The following is a 21,017-nucleotide window of genomic DNA, read 5'->3' on the forward strand; positions in this document are numbered from 1 at the left end:
CTCTGGGCCATTCCCTGCTCACAGACTTTGAAGCCTTCTTTAAGAGTGCTTGGAGGCTTTTGCTCTTTTATATAGAAATTACCAGTGAAGACCCATACTGGTTTTTCCTGAATTGGAGTTCCCATGTTGAATATAACAGGACCTTGTTAATGCCAGCTCAGCATTCTGGAGGATTGGTTGATAGATTTTCTAGCAGGCTGCTTAAAGAGGAGCTAGCAAGGATAGAAGTGATGGATAACCTCCTAGGGGTTATTAAATGTAGCATTGGACTCAACACCTACATCAGATGACAAACCTATTGAAATTTACTATCCCAATTTTATGTAAAGAATCTGATCTCAGGAGGTAGCAGAATGATAGCCCTGAAGGACATAGAATGAATAGATCCAATCCCTTATGGAACCAGTGTGCCAATATTGTAGTTTTCTCAGTCCATTCTTTAGTGCAAGGAAGGGCCTAAAGTGGCAGAGACATAGCAGGATACCATGGTATCCTAAAAGAAAAGTCAAATTCTTCCCTCAGTTCCCACACAAGTATAAAATCACTCTCTTAATTCCTTCCCTTTAACCTGGAACTATTAGGAGATCAGTTATTTCCTCAGGCAACTTGGTTACACTTGGGGGACCAAAATGGACACAAATTTGTCATGGTAGTCACTAGTAATGGCTATGTCTTGACCTTGCCAAGGTGTGGAGCACATCATCCACTCATCCAGATTTTTGCTTGTTCACGGGATCAAATGTTTTCCTCAGAATATCAGGCATTTCTTTGGATAAACAAGCAGTTGGTCCCACTCCTCAAATGGCAAGGACCTATTTGCCAAACTGCTTCTGAAGTCATCATTATTGCCAGCAAGGTTGAAGAACTATGGTTCCCTTTTGCTTTCATCTTCAGGATCAGGATCAACAAAAAAAATCACCTGTCCTCCCTAGAGGGTATCCTTAGACTGATTCAGTCCTTTGCCATTGTGACTGTTGTTCTATATCAGGCAGTCCTCTTCTAGGGAGTGGAGAAAGGAAGAAATAGTATGACTGTGTGGCAGCTAGATGGTGCAGTGAATAGAGCACCAGTCCTGAAGTCAGGAGGACCTGAATTCAAATCTGGTCTTAATACTGTGTGTGTGTGTGTGTGTGTGTGTGTGTGTGTGTGTGTGTGTGTGTGTGTGTGTGTGTGTGTGTGCGCGCACGCGCGCGCGTGTGTGTCTGTGTCTGTGTCTATGTCTGTCTGTCACTGGGCAAGTCACTTATCCCCAATTACCTCAGCAAAGAAAGAAAGTATGACTGGATTGGGTGCAGGACTCTGAGCTCTTTGGGTTTTTTGTTTTGTTTTGTTATGAGCCTACTGGATTGCTGGGAGGGAAGCAATAATGTATCTTGGGGACATAGTAGTTTTCTCTCAGACACTGTCACCTGCTATAAAACTGTCTTTTACCATTTGAGCCAGAAACACAGTTTCTAAGAGCACATAATATATGCAGACATAAGAGCAGGATATGGATGGCCCCATGAAGAAGGCAGTTCTATCTTGAGAATTGCCCAATGACCATAAAAGACCACCATCATTTTCTGTGATTTGCCAGTGTTAACCTTGACTATTCGCCCCTGACTTTCCCTCTTATCTCTTCTTCTCAAGTAACTAAAGGCTTTTGGGGGGTAAATTTTGCTACTAAAAAATTCTTTTAGAAATTGAAAAAGACCAGGTCATCATAGCCGTGGTACTAGCAAACTTAGACCCACAAAATCCCTTTCTTTAGGAAGTGACGTGGCATTTTTTCCACTAACTGGTACCTTCCTTTGCATTTTTCTGGCGTTCCATGTATTTTTCATAGAAGTTATTTAAACTGGGGAAAAGAATGTACATTTTGGGGGGAAGAATTGTTTATCCATGATCCTACCATTTGAAATTGGACATCACAACAGATCCCAGAAGCCTGGAATAGCAATTCCAACACATGAGAATAATGCCAGGAGCAGATAATTTGGGATCTCTTCCAGCTTGTTTTCTGCAGGTGTTATATGACTAGAATTGGAGGCCAGGCATTTGATGAAAGAAGCTGGGATATTTCTCTCTTATCTATGCCTTTGAGAGGTCTCAAGAACTTTGTAACCTTGCAACACTATGTCAACAATCTTACCTCAGTTTTGTGCTCAGCCAGCAGGCGCGAGGCCTTTTTTTTTTTTTCCAGAATTCCATCCACCTAGGCAAGAATGAACCTCCCTATAAGGGAGGGGCGAAGTGTTTGGGTATCCTGTAATCTGAACTCTGTGTCTCTTGGGACTCAATTCAGATGTTTCTGTAGTAACCCTCCATAGAGTCATATGGGAATTCTGTGGTTCCATCTCCTTCATGGAAGTCAGGTAATGTAGTTATGGAGCACTGGCCAAGAGAAAGTAGATCGTAGGGAACTTTTACTAAGGAAAACTTTTACTAATCACTACCAATTAGCAAGTAAGTATCTCTAACGTCTGGACATTGGGCTAGCTTCTGGAGAGACAAAGACAGTCCCTGATCTCTAGGGGTGGCAATAAACAGCAGTAATCTTTTCAGGTCAAACTGTTCTCTCTGCTGGAATATTGGCTTCCACAATTCTACATTGTTGATAGTGGATACTCACACAGAAAGGTGTCTGCACCAGCCTCTCCTGAGAACTTCGATTTTCCTCATGAAAATCTTCCTGCTTTTTTGTCCCAACTCCAGTCAGGTTGGATCTACTGTTTGGTAGTACTGTTTGGTACTTTCTGGCTAAGGATCGTCTCTTTATTTTCTGGTTCCTCTGGTTTAGTCAGAGAAGATGGGTCTCATACCAGAATCACATCTGCATGATTTCTATCCCCAGCAGTTGTGGTGGTGGTTAGAAGGTCTGGTGGTGAGGGTGCTCTTTTCTATGCGGTTTTTATAACCGAGTGATTCTCTTCTCTCCATTGAATATCCCTTCCCATTCTGATGTTGCCTTTTTTTTTTTTTTTTTAAGCCTTGGTTCTTTATCCTTAGGTACTGTCCCCCGGTGAGACCAGCAGTATATATACCTGAGGGAGCCAAAGGTGGTGTTAGAACTTAGCTTACAAGCTAAGTTGTATGTAGCCAAAGTGGGCTGCTTGTATCAGGTGAGGAGCTGTTTAACCAAAGGGAGTCTTTTCAAGTAGGAATTTGGGGTTTGCCTCAGTATATGGGATTTCTGAACTGATCATCCTTCAGAGATGTTAGCAGATAAATTGATAAGTTCCTTCTTTTTTTTTTTTAATTGAAGTTTTTTTTTTTAATTTCAAAACATATGCAAGGATAATTTTTCACCACTGACCCTTGCAAAATCTTGTGTTCTAATTTCCCCCCTTCCTCCCACCCCCCTTTCCATCTAGGAGAGTAATTCTGTATATGTTAAACATAAAATATATGTAAATCCAATGTAGGCATACATATTGATACAGTTATCTTACTGCACAGGAAGAATCAGATCAAAAAAGGAAAAAAATGAGAAAGAAAATTCAAGCAAACACAAAAGAAGTGAAAATGCTATGTTGTATCCACCCTCAGTCCCCATAGTCCTCTCTCTAGGTGTAAATGGTTTTCTTAAGTCCCTTCTTGATCAAGTTGTTAGCTTAGTGACTACTGCAATTCACTTGCACTATTTACAGTCACCGAGTTTTCTCTTTGTCCCTGGTTCTTCATATACTTACTGTTTCTGACTCAGTCCGTACCCTTTGGACACATCATCTCCAGTGTTGGTCAGGATGAGTGCCTCCGGAAGAAAACTTACAATTCCTATACCCTCTGGTTGTTTCTAGTACATGGTAGGGATGAAGGACATATACTAGAAGGAAAGCATGTCTGCGAGACGGTTCGTGCTTTTTTGCCCCAGGTTTTAAGGTCATCTTTTATATCCACAAATCTTTGACTTTAGGCATTCGTCACCTTGTGGAAGTGATTTTCACTGCTCTGTAGTTTCTGTGTAGGCCGATAAGGGTAACAGCTGTCTGAGGCTAAATTTTCTACTACACACTGGACAAGGAGACCTCTAGTTTTGTGGATTCAAATCAGCCAAGAGAAGGGACAAATTGACATTAAGGCTGTAGAGGAGGACGGAGGCGTGTAGGACCTTGGTCTTGGAATCAAGGAGCTAGGAAGGGTCATGCTGTGTGAGCCCAGGCAAGTCATTTAATCTCTGTGCTAGCTCTCAGTCTTTAAGCTAGGATCTGTGTTCTTTCCCTTTCACTTGGCACCACACTCTTTAGAGCCTGAAACTAGGCCCTTGTTAGGAATTTTTTATTCTGATTTGGTTGCAGGCCCTGACTTTTGGATCTTCTCAGCTCATTGAACTTGCTTCCTTGTTGCTTTTGTAGTGCACTCTTGGCCATTATCTGTGGTCCATCCACAGCTTACCACTGGCTACCTGATCTAAGCTTCCCAGGCTGGTAGTCCAGCCCTACTGTGGTGCTGGGCCACATGGGCCGGTAGAAATGGCTGGCAGTGTACTAGTGGTGGCTGCAGTCTAGTATTTCCACAAAAGGGATCAGATTTTCCATGCCAAGATGCAACTCTCAACCTTGTTCTCAGACTTGATCTGGTAAATTACTTGAAGAGTCTTCATACTGAATTAGCCTGGAGTCAGTCATTTCTCCTTTCAAAAATCATGCTATAGAATTTCTCCTGCTCATGTGACCAGAAATCCCTCTTCTGTTGTGTTGTAGGCAAGTTTCTTTTTATTCCCTGTCTTTCTAGAAAACAAAACTCCCACATGATAACACACAAAACATCTTCTCTCATTGGTTATGAGTTTAGAAATGTGTCTTTGCAAAAAGATATGAGAATAAAGCCCTTTGAAGGCTCTGAGCAGCAGGAAGAAGGTTGCTGTCATTGTAGCAGGTTAGTAGTCATGATCAGGAGAATCAGGAGAGGCGGGTCTGGGAAGAAAAGAGGATGAGATTTCCTGGGGAATCCTGTGGTTTGGACTGTGACGGTGCCCAGCTCCTGGGGCATGGCACCCAACCATCCTGTCCCCACGTTCCCCCATCTCTAAAGCAGGGCTATGCATGTCCTTCCTGTTTGTTCAGGGGAATGCACCTGGCTGGCTTTGAAGATCTCTGTGTGCGATGAGGTATTCCTGTATCTGAAGCTCAGAACATTGTGCTCTGCACAGCGGAGGCTCTGGAGACAGGACTGTTGAATTGAAATGCTCCTGCTTATTTTTTTTGGTGTGTGTGTGGGCTCTCTTTGTCAGGTGTTTGCACTGTCTACACATCCTTATGGCTGTCGAGTCATTCAGAGGATCCTGGAGCACTGTCTTCCGGAACAGACGCTTCCCATCTTAGAGGAGCTTCACCAGCACACGGAGCAGCTCGTCCAGGTAGTGGAGAGTCCAAAAAAGGCAGGGAGATGGCAAGCATCAGACCCAGCTGTGACCTAGTAGCATGAGGATCTGCCTCAGAAAGATGATCCTCCTAATACCATTGGAAGCAGCCTGCCCCAAATTTAAGAACAGTGTGGGATGGCAATGGAGTAGTTCACTATGATTCTAGCTTCTTATTCTGACTCTGCCAACAAATAGTTCTTGGTCTTTGGGGAACACAGGGCCCTTTTTCAGAAAGAGAGGTCTTATCATACATATTGTCAAAGAGCTCTGGAATGGGGGTTGGTGCTCTGGGCTCTGCCAGCAAATGCTGTGAGACTTTGTGCAAGTCACATTCTCTGTGTTCCCCTCTGTGATCCTGGGTTTTTTATTTTTTGTTTTATTTTTAAAAATTTTTATATAACTTTTATTTTTAAAATACATATATAGATAATTTTTAATGTCCACCTTTGCAAAAACCTTTTGTTAGAATTATTTTTTTCTCCTTCCCTTCTCCATATCCCTCCTCCCCCATGATAAGTAATCTAATAAAATAAATAATACTTTATGACAAAGACCATATTGGGATCATTGAAAGTACTTCAATTTTTTTTTTCAAGTAGATAGTTGCCCTATAGATATTGCTTGCTCTTTTCTGCAAATGAACTATTTCTCCCATATATAACATCCAAGAGAAACATGTTGGTAGTTTTTAAGTCTTCTACAATAGTATGAATGATAAGCATTTTTATCCACTTTGTTTTCTCTTACAATGGGGTAATTTTTAAAGCCTTTCCTTGCCAGTTTTGATAGAGCACAAATAAGAAGAATATGTATCTGAATAAAAAGATATTAACATAGCCTTTTAATTTTAAATTCTTGGAGCTCTGAAATGAGGAAATATATAGGCTATATGTTTTAAAAGTGCCTATTTCTAAAATAACACTTCATGAACATCCTGAGGAATTAGGACTTTTCTTTACTCTAAAACATCAAATTAGTGCCATAGCATTTTAAAGGTCACATTTTCTCCAATCCTGTCATTACTTCCACCCTCCTATTCCATTGTCCTATTGCAAATTATGAGATTTTTTTCAATGTCTTTTGTGAATAGAGTCCTTATATCAAATGGCTTTGCTAAAGAAACTCCCAAGTAGTGTATTTTAGCTCATAGTGGCCTTTTACATTGAAATCATTCTCTGGTGGACCAGATTTGTAAAGTCCTCTGGCTTCTTGGACATTTTGAAATTGTGTAGCTTTGTTCTTCAACAGAACCATCTCAAACCTTCAGGAAGAAATTAAGTTGATGAGACTTAAAGGAATTGTGTAGAACCGTCCAAATTAGTTCGAATGTAAGCTTGGCTCTTCTCTTTGTCATGTCAACAGGACCAGTATGGAAACTATGTAATCCAACATGTATTGGAGCATGGTCGTCCTGAGGATAAAAGCAAAATCGTAGCAGAAATAAGAGGGAATGTGCTTGTGTTAAGTCAGCACAAATTTGCAAGGTATGTACATGATTTAGATCCTACAACAGCTGTATATTGTATAATCTGGACAAGGAGATGAGGAGATTAAATGAGGTTTTAGATAAAGGCACATGGAATAAACCATGTTGTTAATGAAGAATAGTTCTATTCTTTGATGGGAAACCAAATGGCCTTGGTTTGGTTATTTGTTAAGTAAAGCCAGCCCTGTCCCTAATTCAGTCCCTTTCTTTGCATCTTTGAGCACTCAAGCAGTTTTTCTTAGTTCTTGGGGAATCCATTTTTACATTCTAACATTCAAGGAGCACCTGAAAGAATTGGGCCCAAAGTATCTGGAAGCTTCATTATTTCTCTAGCAGGAATTTCCAAACCCTTTCACCCCTTGGTGAATTCACATTTTTACTAGTTTTGAACTCATACAGTGAATGGTATTTTACAAGTTCAGTTCTAATGATGGAAATCCAAATGACTGAATTGATTCATCTGTCCTGAATTTACATACTTGGTTTTCAAAAATGATTGCCAAAAACAAGGGAATTCTGTTACAATGTCTTTGCTGACCCTAGTGGCTAGTTAGTCCTTCACCTATCTTGTTTGAGCATTATCTATCTACTATCTGGAGTGATACAAAAATGCTTTTGGAGTGATAAATACCTCTCTTTCCACATATCTAGTTAGATTCATTCTAGCCAGGGTGATTTAGATATTAAATTCCATAGATAAAATTCATTATTTCCATTTTAATTATGGGAATCAGTGGATGTATGAGCTTCCCTTGTGCCTACTGTATATGCCTTCTCTTAGATAGATGAGACTCAAACTCCTTTTCAGCCATAGTTTTGGATCTACCCTCTTCTCCTGACCATCTTCATGTATTCTGCCTATCTTTTTGTGGTAGGACATCCGGTATTGTCCCAACCGTTTCACAAATGATGTAGGATGTGAAGAGTCACTGATATTTAGGATCCATACTACAACTAACTCAGTTATGTCCTAAGTTCTATCAATAGAAGTGGAGGAACTGTCCCAGCTTCTATTCTTTTAGGGTGAGGTGTATAAATACTCAAATTAAATTACTTTTTTTTTTTTTTATAGGAACTTAATTCCTGGTGGAATTATATTATGGCTTGGAAGGAGAGAGTAAATAAGTAAAAATTTTCCGAATTTTGGCTTTTCCTCAGATACCAGAATTGGGACTAAAGTTTCAATGTAGCAGCAACAGGAACTTTTTAATTTTAATTTTTAATAATACAGCTTGCTTTAAAAATTCACTTTGATTTCTAAATATATCCCTTTACCCTCACTGACCCAGTTAGCTATCTTTTGGAGCAAAGAATTAAAATGAAATATTAAAAAGCAGTTTAACAAGACTAACAGACACATCACTCAAATCTGAAAATCTATGCAGCCTTCTTTTATACATAGAGAAACACTTCTGCAAAGGAGATAGGTCAGCCCTTGTTCTTATCTCATTGTTCCCTTTTGTGGGACATTTCTGTTGTTCTAAGCAGAATATATTTTATCTTATTGGTTTTTCTTCTCTCCCTCATGTTGTCTTTTTCACTTCTAATATCTTTCACATCATTGTTTCTTAATGTATATTTCTTAATAGGATTTATACCATTCCTGTTCCAATTTCTTTGGCCATTCTCTCAATGATAGAATTCTAGATAGTTTCCTTCTCTTTGTCACCACTGAATATACTTGTATTCGACCCTTTGTGCTCTTAAGCTAGTTATGTGGCTGTTGCGTTTAAGGACAGGGGCCTTTTTTCCAGTTTGTGCTTTACAACTATGGAATGGGCATTCAGTAAGCACCTTAGAAGTATATATGCAGGGTATTCCAGAATTTCTCAGGGATGTTATTAAGCTACTGAAAGCTTAATACTTCTAGGTGTACCCTGTGTAAGGTAATTGCATTTTAAGTAGGGGAGAGTGGTACTAGCAGTTCAAAGAGATCAGGAAAAGCCTCATATAGTAGGTTATCATTTGAAATGAGCCTCATAGGGAAAGAAAAATTCTTAGGAGCTAAGGTGAGGGTATGCAATAGGCATGACCCATGACCCTGGGCAGAGGTGGGATGTGAGGATTACCAAGGGGACAAGTTTGGCTAGACCAGAATAGGAAAAGAGGGCTAATAGGTAATGAAAGTCAGTTAGCAGAGGGTACATTGCAATAGAGTTTCATTTGATCTTAACTTAAGGAACAGAGGAGTCACACCTGTACTTTTTCTCTTTGGATTGAAAAGCATAAAAGCTAGAAGCAGGGAAACCAAGTCAAAATTTAATGCAGTTTTCCCATAAGAACTTGTGGGGCCCCTCAGGTTGGACATTGAGTGATGCAAAAGTGCAATAAACATTTGTTGTATGCTATGTGCTGGGGACACAGGAGCATTAATGGAGGTAGGAAAGAGTGTGCTAAGCATCCAGAGATGGTTTGTATGGTGTGGGAAGTGATGGTGTTTGGGTATGTTGTTTATTAAAATGAAGCACTTAACATTCTGTCAAGAGGCATATTCAGCTGTGCTGGGGCCAGGGCAGCCTAGAGCAAGGTTTCTTCAGCTTTCTCCACATGCTATCCCTGAGAGATTTTTACGTGACCATGTATATATTGAATGTTTTGGAATAATATATCTAGTATTTCAGATTTTTTCTATTCAAGATTTATAGATATGTAAAAGAGATACGCAGATCAGACATTTACTGATAAATTATAATTTCATGACCCCCACATTCAGTTAGCAGATCTCATGGAGGATTGTCACCCAGTTTTAAAAAGCTGGTCTCTAGAGAGACACGGGATAGAGGTGTCGACCAGTTCTGTTTGACATAACAAAAAGGGAAATAGACATAGGAAAACTTGGAATTTTAACTGTCCATCTTTTGAATTTTTAAAAATTTATTTATAGATTTTATTCTATTTTGAAAACAAACACTTGGTGCAATCCAAAGTTAATTCATAATAGTGGGAAAAAATGCATTTCTGTATCCTGATTACAGATTTGATTCCCTCCAGTTCTTTGTTTTGAACAAGAAATATGATGAAGTAATCCATCCCATAGGTTCTAATGCGATTTGTTACAAGTTTAGACTCCAAGAGCTGATAAAGTGTAAAAATTTGACAATGTGACAAAAATTATACTCCTTAAACATATGGAATTAAATTAGCCTCTTTAACACATCTTTATTTAGTGAAAACATCTCTGTCTCCAGACAATATAATCTGGTGGAATTTTTCTCCTCCCCTTTAAATTTTTTTTTTTTTAAAGCAATTTTTTTTGTTATGTACATTTCTCAAAATATTCCTATCCTACCCCTCCTAGAGAACCATTCCTAACAACAAAAGCATTCAGTAAAACTAACCAGCCAAATATAATATTATATGTAGTATTCCACACCCCTATAGCCCTGCAACTTTGCAAATAAAAGAAAATATATCATCTCTCTCCTTTGGGGCTAAATTTGATGGTTATTATCATGTGCATGCTGATGAATGTTTTAACAACTAACTCCCTCCTAAAAAACTAACCTATATTATTAATTTTCTTCATCATGTTTTAAAGTTTAGACAGTCAACAAAGCCTGCTTTATAGTATTTGCTGGTTACTGAGGTGTTAATGTTCACATCAAAAATATGGTCATTTCTTGAATTTGTAGAAGCCAGCTTCAACAGAGCCCTTTAATTCATTTTCATTTATTTTGTTGTTCTTTCCATCTTTACAATTATAGACATCGTATATGTCTATACACAATATAGACTTTGTTGTTTCCATGGCTTTTTGTGGTTTTTAAATGGAATTTTTCAAATCTTTTAAGTATTCCCATGCTTCTCTGCATTTATTATATTCATTGTTTCTTATTATAAATAATATTCTATTACATTCACTAACAATTATCTTACCTGAGATTTCTACTACAAAAATGTTGCTTGAAGTATTTTGTGCTTTTAAAAATAAAAAGCATTATCCTAAAGGTTGTAACTTTCAGTGGTTTTTTTTTTTTTTTTAACATTAATCCAAATGATATTCCAGATTGTTGAAATAATTCCATTTCATGCAACAATGTGTCATTGCACCTCTATCTGCAACCCCTCCAACTTTAATTTTGTTTAGTTATGATCTGTCTTCTTACCCTTCACAATTCATTACACAAGATGTATTGACGAGAGTCAATCAAAACAGATCTCAACACTGGTTGTCCAAAGAGTTTTGTCTGGTTCTGCATTCTGAGTCCTTTACCTCTTATCAGGAGATTGGGTAGCAGGTTTGATCATTTTTGTTCATTTATTTTGTAGTCATTTCTGACCCATTTGGAATTTACTTAACATACTGGAATGGTTTGCCATGTCCTCTAGATCATTTTACAGATGAAGAAACTGAGTCAAAGGGTTTAATTGACTGGGGTCACACATCTAGTAAATATGTAAGTCTGGATTTGGACTCAGGAAGAGGAGTCTTCCTAATTGCAGACCTATGCTAAATCCATTGAATCTCCCAGCTGCTCAAGTTTCAGCTTTAGTCCTCTGAAACCCTGGTTACCATTATGCTAGTAAGAGTTCAGCACAGTAGTATTTTAATTCATGTATACATATCTGTGAAGCCTGTTTTGCTTGGGAATGATTCTGCCCTTAATCCTCCTTTCCTCTAATTCCTTCTAATACCTTCTTCCCTTTCTCTCCTGTTTCCCTGGTGAGTGGTGTATGTATGTGTGTGTGTGTGTGTGTGTGTGTGTGTGTGTGTGTGTGTGTGTGTGTGTGTGTGTGTGTGTGTGTGTGTCTCCTTCTTTTAACCAGTTCAGATAAAAATTCAAACATCAGTCACTTTCCCTCCTTCCTTGTTTGTATAGATGTCTATTTGTACATCCTGATTATGTGCTTATGTGTTAGATTTTCCCTAACCTTCCTTCCTTCCTCCCTTCCTTTCTACCCTTCTCCCCATTCCTCTTCCCCTCTTTCCATTCTTTTCTTAAGATCATCAAGACATAACAGAACCACTCCCAGACCTTGTCTAATTGGAATCCCTCTATGACCCCTGATGATGATAGGGTTAAGAAGGGACACATGTTTCATCTCCTCATATTTGAATGTAAGCAGTTTATCCTTACTTAGTCCTTTATTGTTGTTTATTCATGTTTATCTTTTTGTGTTTCTCTTGACTCCTGTGTTTGTATTTCAGATTTTTTCTACAGCTTGAGTAGTTTTTATCAGGAATGCTTGAAACTTCTTTATTAAAGACCTATTTTTGCCACTATAGCATTATACTCAGTTTTTATCTGTAAGATATTCTTCTTGATCATAAGCCCCATAGCCTTTGCCATCTGGAATATCATATTCCAATTTCTCCACTCCTTAAGAGTGAATAGTAAATTTTATGTAGACTTGACTTTGGCTCCTTATTACTTGAATTCTTTCTTGCTGCTTGCTTTATTTTTTCTTTGATCTAAAAGCTCTGAATTTTGGCTATGATGTTCCTGGGAATTTTCATCATGACTTCTTTTAGGAGGTGCCTGATGAATTTTTCCTGTTTTTATTTTGCCTCCTAGTTCAAAGAATTCAGAGGTATTTACTCTTAAGATTTCTTGAAATAGAACATCTAAACTTTATTTTTGATCACAGTGTTTAGATAGTTTAATGATTCATAAGTTGGTTCTAATTTGCTCTGTTTTCTGGGTCATTCTGTGTGTGTGTGTGTGTGTGTGTGTGTGTGTGTGTGTGTGTGTGTGTGTGTTTAAGCCTTTTGACTGTTTTAATATTTCTTGTTGCCTCATGGAGTCACTGACTTCTATTTGGTACGTTTGAATTTTCGTAGAGTTTGTTGCTTAGGCAAAGTTTTGTACCACTTGTTCCAAGCTATTCCCTTTTCATTTCTTTAGGAGTTCTCGTTTATTTTCCAATTTGTTTTCCCTCTCTCATTTTGTTTATAAAAACATTAAAAAAAACCAAACAGACAACTCTTGCTTCATTTTTTTTTAGGAATTCTCACTGCATTTGTGTCCAAGCTTTGTTTTTCTGAGGTATTTTTATAGATGCTTTGAAGTCATTGTCATTACCATATTATTGTCTTTGTATAAATTGCTCTCTTCATTCTATTTACTTCACTCTGCATCAGTTCATGTGGGTTCTTTCAGGTTCTTCCATTTTTTTATAGCACAATAGAATTTCATCACATATTAATGCTTTCACTTGTTCAACCATTCTCTAATTTATGTGCAGTCTCTTAAGTGTCTTTTCTTTGCCATTAAAAAAAAGACATTCATAGGTAAATATTTTTATGCATCCTTAGTTAGAATTTGTTTTGCTTAGAACTAATCTCTTCCTTAATCTACTTTATCTAACCATTTTGTTGCAAGTATAAAATTAAATAATGTTTGTAAAGTGCTTAGCATGCTGCCTGACACATAGTAAGTACTATATAATGCTTGCTTCCTTAATCTGTGCTCTCTTTCTCTTTAATTCCCCTTACCTTTTACCCTCTCCCTCCTGTTTCCTTGTTGAATAAAGGTATTTCTGTTTCCTAGTATGTGTATCATATTTAAGTACATGTTTAAATATCTTCTCATGTCCTGTTTATATAATTTTCACCAACTTTAGGAATTCTAGTTGAATTTATTTCTAAGTCTTATTGCTTATAGATGTTTTGGTGACATTTTTTTCTCCTGTTTTTGTGTCTTGAGCACTCCTGCCCCCATAATGGCTTATTATGGTGGAGTTTGGGGGTTTTCTTATTTTAGCTTATTTGTAGACTTCATCTCTGTTGTTAGGACTGAGCTCTGCAGCACTTCTGGAGATTAAAGTCTGAGCTGGTTTTGCTGCTTTCTTGGGGTATTCAGTGTTGTGGGGACTGGGGAGAACCGCAAGCTTTATATGTTCCTAGAGTTGTCTGATCTAGGGGAGACTCTAATTGTTGTCTCCTTGTTCTGAGCCCAGTTCTGTCCCAGATCTAGGTTTAAGCAAGAAAAGATGCTGCTGAACCCTATTCCATTAGTCAGATTTAGTTACTGAAGACTTGGTGGTTTACCTAAAAGATAGTAAAACTGATGGATACATTGATTGTGTGCCTCTACCAGCTAAAAACTAAAACACTAAAAAAATAGACACCTTACTCTAGTGTGAGTACATTTTCAATATTTTCAAATTCTTAAAGCAGTACCTTTTTATAATAGGAAAAGTTGGCAACAAAGTGGCAATGATCTGTAAGGGATGTATTTTTACTTTTATATTACTTTATAGTTTTCTTTGTGGTGTGGTCTGTTTTTTTGAAAAGGTACTCTGGTAATGAGGGATGTCTATATTTTTAATGTCCTTTCTGAAACCACTTTAAAGCTTTCATCTCACCATTCTCCACGAATTTGGTTCACTTTGCTATTTCCTTTTTAGTTGATCTCTTAGTTAATATTGTTTAGCTCTTAGACAACGTTAAAGACTTCTTTCATCATTGCTATCTTTTGCTGTTTAGTTAATTTCTCCTTATGACTTCAGGTACTACTTCATTTGGTGCGCATATATATATATATATATATATATATATATATATATATATATATATATTAATAATGATTGGCTTGTTATCTGTGGGTTTTTATGCATCATTTTCCTGTTGATCTTTATTAATATTTTTATTTTTGCTTTATTCACATATTTTTGTAGCACTTGCTTTTTTCAATTTACCTGATATATAATATACCTTTATTTTGCATTGCATATATAATTGCACCTTTATTTTCATTCTGCAATACATAGACATAGAGAGACAGATAGACAAAAAATATGTGTATATATTATAGCCAACAAATTATTGAATTTTCTAATACACTCTGTGATTTTTTAAAAAATTGAAATGTTTTGTCGATTCACATTTAAAGTTAATGATAAACTAAGGTAGTGTTTTCTTCTATTTGTTTCTTTAATACTGCTTCTACTAAAATCCTCTTAAATCTAGGCTTTGTCCCTAGAATTAATTTTGCTTAAACTCTTCTGATTCCCAGAAGCACTTTCTTACCCTCCCATTTCCTGACCTTTCTGTAGTTCTTAGGTTCTATCTACATTATTCATTTCTTTTTCTTTTATTCATTTATCTATATTTCTCTTCTTACTTTAGTTCTTCTTGTTCTGCAGTCAGTTTTGTGATTAAGTTTTTTCTAAATGGCGGCCATCTCCCAACTTCTCAAGTTTATTGTCTTTTACTGAGCATATTTCTCTTCACTAGTCTATTCTGAATTTTGTTTTCTAATTTGGGGACTGTTCCTCTATGAGGTTTCAGGCTTGAGATCCTTCTTCTAAACAAAATTTTTTTTTTATGGATTTGCTTCATCTTCCTTTTTTTTTTTTTTTTTTTTTTGTTTTGTTTTGTAATGCTTTTAGAAAGCTCCTTAATAAGAACTTGCATATCCTTTCCCTTACAAAATAATTACTACTAATGTATCACAGTTCTCTCACAAATTAGGTGCTTCCCAATGTTTAGTCTTCTCCAGACCAAACCTATCATAAAGTCCTTGTCTCCCATTTCCCCTAATACATATACAATGTGATTCTTCCTTTCATTGCCTCTGGTCATCAGTGCAACATTAACCTTCTGTTCAGTTATGGATTTACTTGGAGGGTATTACCATTAATTCTTCTCTCTGCCATCATCTTCCCCTTTTCTTATATCTGATACCATCCTCCCTTTGTAATTCCAGTCCTATATAAAGACACTGGTTGTTGAGACTGTTTCTGAGTTGAATATTCTGCCTGCCTCTGGCGTCTTACTTCTTTATTATTTTTGAATTATGTTTGAAAATAGCATTTGGGGTTGCTGTTTACAATGTGTTCCATTTTTCTTCTGTGATTTCTTTGTATTTGTGCAGTGAGCTTTTGTTATTTCCACATACTTTATTCATAATCCAAGATCTTCTGACAGCTTGCTAATTTTTTTTTTTTTTTCTTTTTTGCTCATCATTGACATCATTAAATTCCACTCTGCCTTGACATTTGAAGTTCAGAGTTTTACTAATAGTGGGTTTGGGTATTCTTGTTCATGACTTTGTTGTCTTATTCAGATCGTTTTTATAATTTTCTTGTATTATATCTTTCATTGTGATCTACAGGGTTTTTTCATTTGCTCTCTTCTTTCTGGCAGAGCTATGACCCTGAAGTTACTGCTGTGTATTCTGTCTTTCAAGTCAGGCCCTTTGGGTTTGTATAAAATTCATGTGTTTAGTGTTGGTGTTGTTTTTAATGTTGACACATGGTTTCTCTTTTGCCCACTTTTTCTCCTCCTCTGTATTTTTGTTTTCCAAATCTGTTAAATTTTGCTTCTTTGGAGAGGTGGTTCTCTGTTGTGTATGTAATTTCTTGTCATCTGCAAATTGCTTTTCAAAATTTTGTTTTGAATTTTAATATCTCACCTACCTACTATTCTAGTTTATTTTTTACGGATTAAATTTCTCTTTTGAACCATTGTTGAGTTTCTTGTTCCATGCTTTCGGGTACACACCGATGCACATGTTTGTGTTTTTAATTGGGCTTTGGGTTGCTTTTCTTCCCTTTTGTGCTATCTTTGAGGTTTTACTTTGTTTTTTTCTCCCCTTCTGATTTTAGGATCCTCCTTGGTTGATTTATATGGTTATCTGTTGGGCTTTAATCAAGTACTTTTTTTCCTAGTTCATTCTTTTGAGGGAGGGGAATGTTGTTCTCCCTTCATTTCCTACCTTTATCCCTTTTCCCCCAATGAGTAGATTTCTGAAGCCAGACTTTAAGGTGGCTGGTGACCTCAGTCTCCTAGATTGATGGCTATGGGATCACTTGCTCAGGTCTTTGAGAGTCTTGATGGGAAGGGGAAAGCTGACCTTTATTTTCTTCTCTTCAGATTAGATATAAACACTGACACCCTGACCTCTTCCTTTGCTGCCTTTTTTTTCTCAATGGGCCTGGACACACTTAGGATCTGAGATTTCTTGTGGTGTGAGGTGTGCTTATGAACAACAAGCATTAATTAAGCTCTTATACTGTGTTCTCAGGGAGCACAGTGGGGAAAGTGGCAGGCAAACAAGATTACTGAGTGTAAATTGGTGGGGGAAAAAAGGGAAAGTGAAAGGCCTCTTGTAGAAGCTCATTTTAAGTTATTCTGCCAGTCTTCCAGGCCCTAAGCTAAACATGGGGAAAACCAAAGGTAAAAATAACCAGCTTCTCCTTGTTCTTTATTTCACTCCATTGGGGAGGATATGACTATAAGGTCAGGTCCTTCCCAAGCTTGAAGCTTTGCTAGTACTCATGCCTATGGTGAGCCAAGTGAGCATTTGTAGTTTTCTGTTTTAGTGTATCAAAGGTAGAGACATCTGAGTGGCACCACAGTGGGCAGAGAATTAAGCCTTCAGTTAGGAAGATCTGAATTCAAATCTGGTCTCAGATGTTGACTGGCTCTGTGACCTGGGATAAGTAATTTACATTGGCCTGCCTCGGTCTCCTCAACGTAAAATGGGTATGATAATAGTACCTACCCCAAGAGTTGTTGAATAAAATTAGATATCTGTAAAGCACTTTGTACATATCTATGTTTTACATGTAATTCTTTTGGGGAGGAGTTGAAGTGATTCAGAGAAAGTGACTAACAGGCCATCTTTCCATTTGTCCATTAAGTTCTTGGGTTGGGTAGCCTGGTGAGAGGCACAGATTGTGTGTTGGAACCCTGGGACCTAGTTCTGTCTCTACTATTAATTAGCTGTGGTACTTTGTTAGATGAGTCAACTATTGAGAAACTTAGAAGGATTTGACTAGATGATTTCTTAAAGACGCTTCCAGTCACTCTTTAAGTGACTCTTTTATGATTGTTCTCTGAAGCCATGATGCCATAATTAACTGGACTTACTGAGGGCCAGTGTTTTTAGTTTTGTTTCTGTTGTTGAAAATACAGGCATTGGGCTAGATTCAGGTAGCCGCCCCCGTGACTATTAACTACATGTCTTTGTTTTCAGACCTTTTTATTATTTTGTGTTTTAACAGCAACGTTGTAGAAAAATGTGTTACTCATGCATCTCGCACGGAGCGTGCCATGCTGATTGATGAGGTGTGCACCATGAATGATGGCCCTCACAGTGCCTTATACACCATGATGAAAGATCAATACGCCAACTATGTGGTCCAGAAAATGATCGACGTGGCCGAGCCAGCTCAGCGGAAGATTGTCATGCATAAGGTATATCATTGCCCCTTAATGCTCATGGAAGTCCGGGGGAGACCACTTGTAGCAATTCTGCCCTTAAACACAACATTTCAGTATTGTGAAGGTTCAGATTTAACACCTGGATGTGGGTGACTAGATTTTCATTGAAAGGCAGAGTTCCAAAATCTGTGGTATCACTAGACTGAGAGTCAGGAAACTGGCCTCCTTTCTGAACTCACTACTCATTACTTTGTGTCTGTGGATAGTTATCCCTTCATCTCTGTCCTTCAGACTAGATGATACCTTCTAAGTGGATGGAGCATCCAACCCTCACTCAAGTCAGGAAATCCTCAGTTCAAATCCAGCCACAGCTATGTGTCTATGCGATCCTGGGCAAGCACTTTACTTCAGTCTGCCTCAGTTATCAATGGTGATAATGTTAATATCCACCTCCCATGGTTTTTAGAAGGGTCAAGTGAGGAAACACATGGAAAGTGTTTTGCGACTCTTAAAGTACCATCTATCATTGTTTTCACTTATGTTGTTGCTCTTGTTATTATTTAGGTCAGGGCTTCTTTTTTTTCCACTCATAACCTGTTTTTGCCCAGTAAATTTTTACATGACCTCAGGTCCATAGATTTATGAGGTAGTTGTACAAATCAAACATTTATTGATAATAAACCTATTTCATGAAACCTCCCTACCCCACATTCAGATGCAAGACCCCCATATGCAGTTGGGACCCATAGTTTAAGACTCTGGGATCTAAGCTCCTAAACATCTAGCTGTGAAGCTGAAGGAGACATCAGAGACTGTCTAGTTCAAGCCCCTTCTTTGACAGAGGAGCAAACTGAAGCTTTGATGGTATTGTAATTTGCCAAAGGTCATATAATTAGTAAATGTTTATTAAGCTCCTCAAATGTTCTTGGCACTCTACTTAGGTTTGGTACCATAAATGCCGGCCTGGGCCCATTTGACTCATACTTTCAGTACTTTTTCTCCTATAGTTCATTGCCTCCCTATTCTAGAGGTCTCATTTTTTGCCGCCAAGGCTTCTGATGAAACAAAGCACAGACTCCATCTCCTCAAATAAACAATCAAAATCACTGTGTTTACAGGAAAGAATTTGATCATTTCATTCATACCCAGGGGTTTCTGGCTGATTAAACTCAATGTATAAAATCTCCGAGAGTTATTTGCATTCTGAGAAGGAACCAAACCTTAATGAAGCTAAGGAAATGGCTCTCTGACTTTTGAAATTTAAATCATCACAGAGCTGTTGGAAGAGATTTGGGGGAACAAGAGCACTTTGTGAGTTTCCTGAAATGATGCTTGCCCAAGCCTAGTCATGTTTTCTTGACCAGCAGAAAGGCCGGCCCCACTCACTGTAAAGAACACTTAGAGAGGCACTGTTCACAGTGAGTAGTGGATGGGGATTAAGGGTTCAGCATTAATATGGAAGAAAGTAAAAAACGTCAGTGTTAGACTATCATTATGGTTTGACTTGATCAGTGTTCCTAGTGACTTTCTTTCTCAAGCTACTGCTGCCTCTGGCTTGTCAGGCCCATACCCTATTTCTCTTCCCTGTGAAGTGTGAATGCATGAAGTGAGAGCTGAAAAACCATTACTGATATGAACGCTGAAGATGACAGCACCTTAGGAGAAATGGTGCTGAGATCCCTCCCCTTCCCTCTCATTCTTCCCTTCTTTTCTCTCAGGTGCTTTCACTCAGTTCAGGCCTCTCTGAATGTGCCTTGGTGTTCCTTGTCCCTAATATTCCAGATCCCCATTGTATCCTGTTCCTTCTCCTGAGACTGGTGTGCAGAGATAGGGAGAGAGCACTGAGGAAGGGACAGTCACTCTGGAAGGGAAGTAAAGACAAAAGCAAAGAATGGTACACATTGTAGGAAATACTTTTTCTTGCTGTTCTCTTTTCTTTGATGGGACATGTCAGGAAACCAGGGGATTTGGAGATAGAATAGAATGCTGCGTACATTAAAAGTCAAAGTTTCAACACTTTCAGAGGCTATTTTCATTGTTTTTGACACTGTGGTGTAGTCAGCTGATTGATTACTAATACCCTGACTAAGAATTACTATTGGAAACTAGCCCTTGGAAAGTCAAAGGGGAAAGTGAGATGACCCCTAGCTTAATGTGGCAGAGGAGTGAAAATGGTTTATATTGTATAGAATCATCTGTTTAAAAGTTGGAATGGACCCTGAGAATTTGAATGACTTTTCAAAGATAACGCCAGTCCTAAGGGGCAGGTGACACTGGGGTCCTGGTTTCCTGGCTCCAAACCCAACATGTTAGGCCAAGGCAGGGGCAGAGGACTTGACATTGTCATCCGAGGCCCTGCTTCTGACTTGCTGTTTCCCTGAGTCTGGCAGTGATGACACTCTTGCCCTCACTGAGAACACAGTTCGGTAATGAGAACCTTTACTATGTACTCAGAAGTGCTGAGCCAGACATTTAGATGGGAACTTCTTCAGAAAAAGGCTTGGAAACTTGGGGAGCCAAGACAAGAGCCAGAATTTCTGAGAGCCCCCCAAGTGAGCTTCTGCATGATTCCCAGTGCAAGGCAAATAGGGGAGAACTGTCTTATTACCATTGTCCCTATACTCCTGTGCTTCATTTGACAGAAGATTCCGTTACAGCCCTGTTCCCTACTCTCTGCTCCATTAAACATATGTTTCCAAATGTGTGTTTTCGTACTCCACAACAAACCTGATTCTTCTAAGGATCTGAACGTAGGATGGATGTGAGTCTGGGTTTGGGAGCAGCCCATTCAAAAGATGATACAGATTGGAACTTTCCAGTTGCCATTTTCATAAGGGAAAGAGAGCTGAGGATGCTCCCAGGAACCTAGGGGTAACCTGGAATTATTTTCTTTTTTCTTTGCATATGTCTTCATAGTGAAAGCATTCCAAGGAAGATGGGCCATGTAGGATAGGTCAGTGGAATCAGAATAGTTTCTCCTGCAGCACATGGGAGGTGTCACAAAGGCAGGCTCATTATCTTCAGTTATCTCTCTGTCTTTTTTATTTGCTGTGAATCCTCATAGTCTACTA

The 21,017-nt window shown here is 38.2% G+C and overlaps 1 protein-coding gene and 1 non-coding gene across 2 annotated transcripts in view; both read left to right on the forward strand.

The window, feature by feature from the left end:
• The window catches only part of PUM1 (pumilio RNA binding family member 1), a 169,998-nt gene that overhangs the window by 146,147 nt on the left and 2,834 nt on the right, over positions 1-21,017 (forward strand). The window contains 3 exon segments of the mRNA XM_074305535.1: positions 5,216-5,341; positions 6,710-6,831; positions 17,787-17,979. Of these exon segments, the coding sequence (XP_074161636.1) occupies positions 5,216-5,341; positions 6,710-6,831; positions 17,787-17,979 (441 nt within the window).
• LOC141565236 (small nucleolar RNA SNORD103/SNORD85) lies at positions 20,329-20,415 on the forward strand. The gene has a single exon (XR_012488914.1). It is a non-coding gene; the product is annotated as a small nucleolar RNA SNORD103/SNORD85 (small nucleolar RNA).

The sequence above is a fragment of the Sminthopsis crassicaudata genome, chromosome 3 (assembly GCF_048593235.1).
Source record: "Sminthopsis crassicaudata isolate SCR6 chromosome 3, ASM4859323v1, whole genome shotgun sequence".
Lineage (NCBI taxonomy): Eukaryota > Metazoa > Chordata > Mammalia > Dasyuromorphia > Dasyuridae > Sminthopsis > Sminthopsis crassicaudata.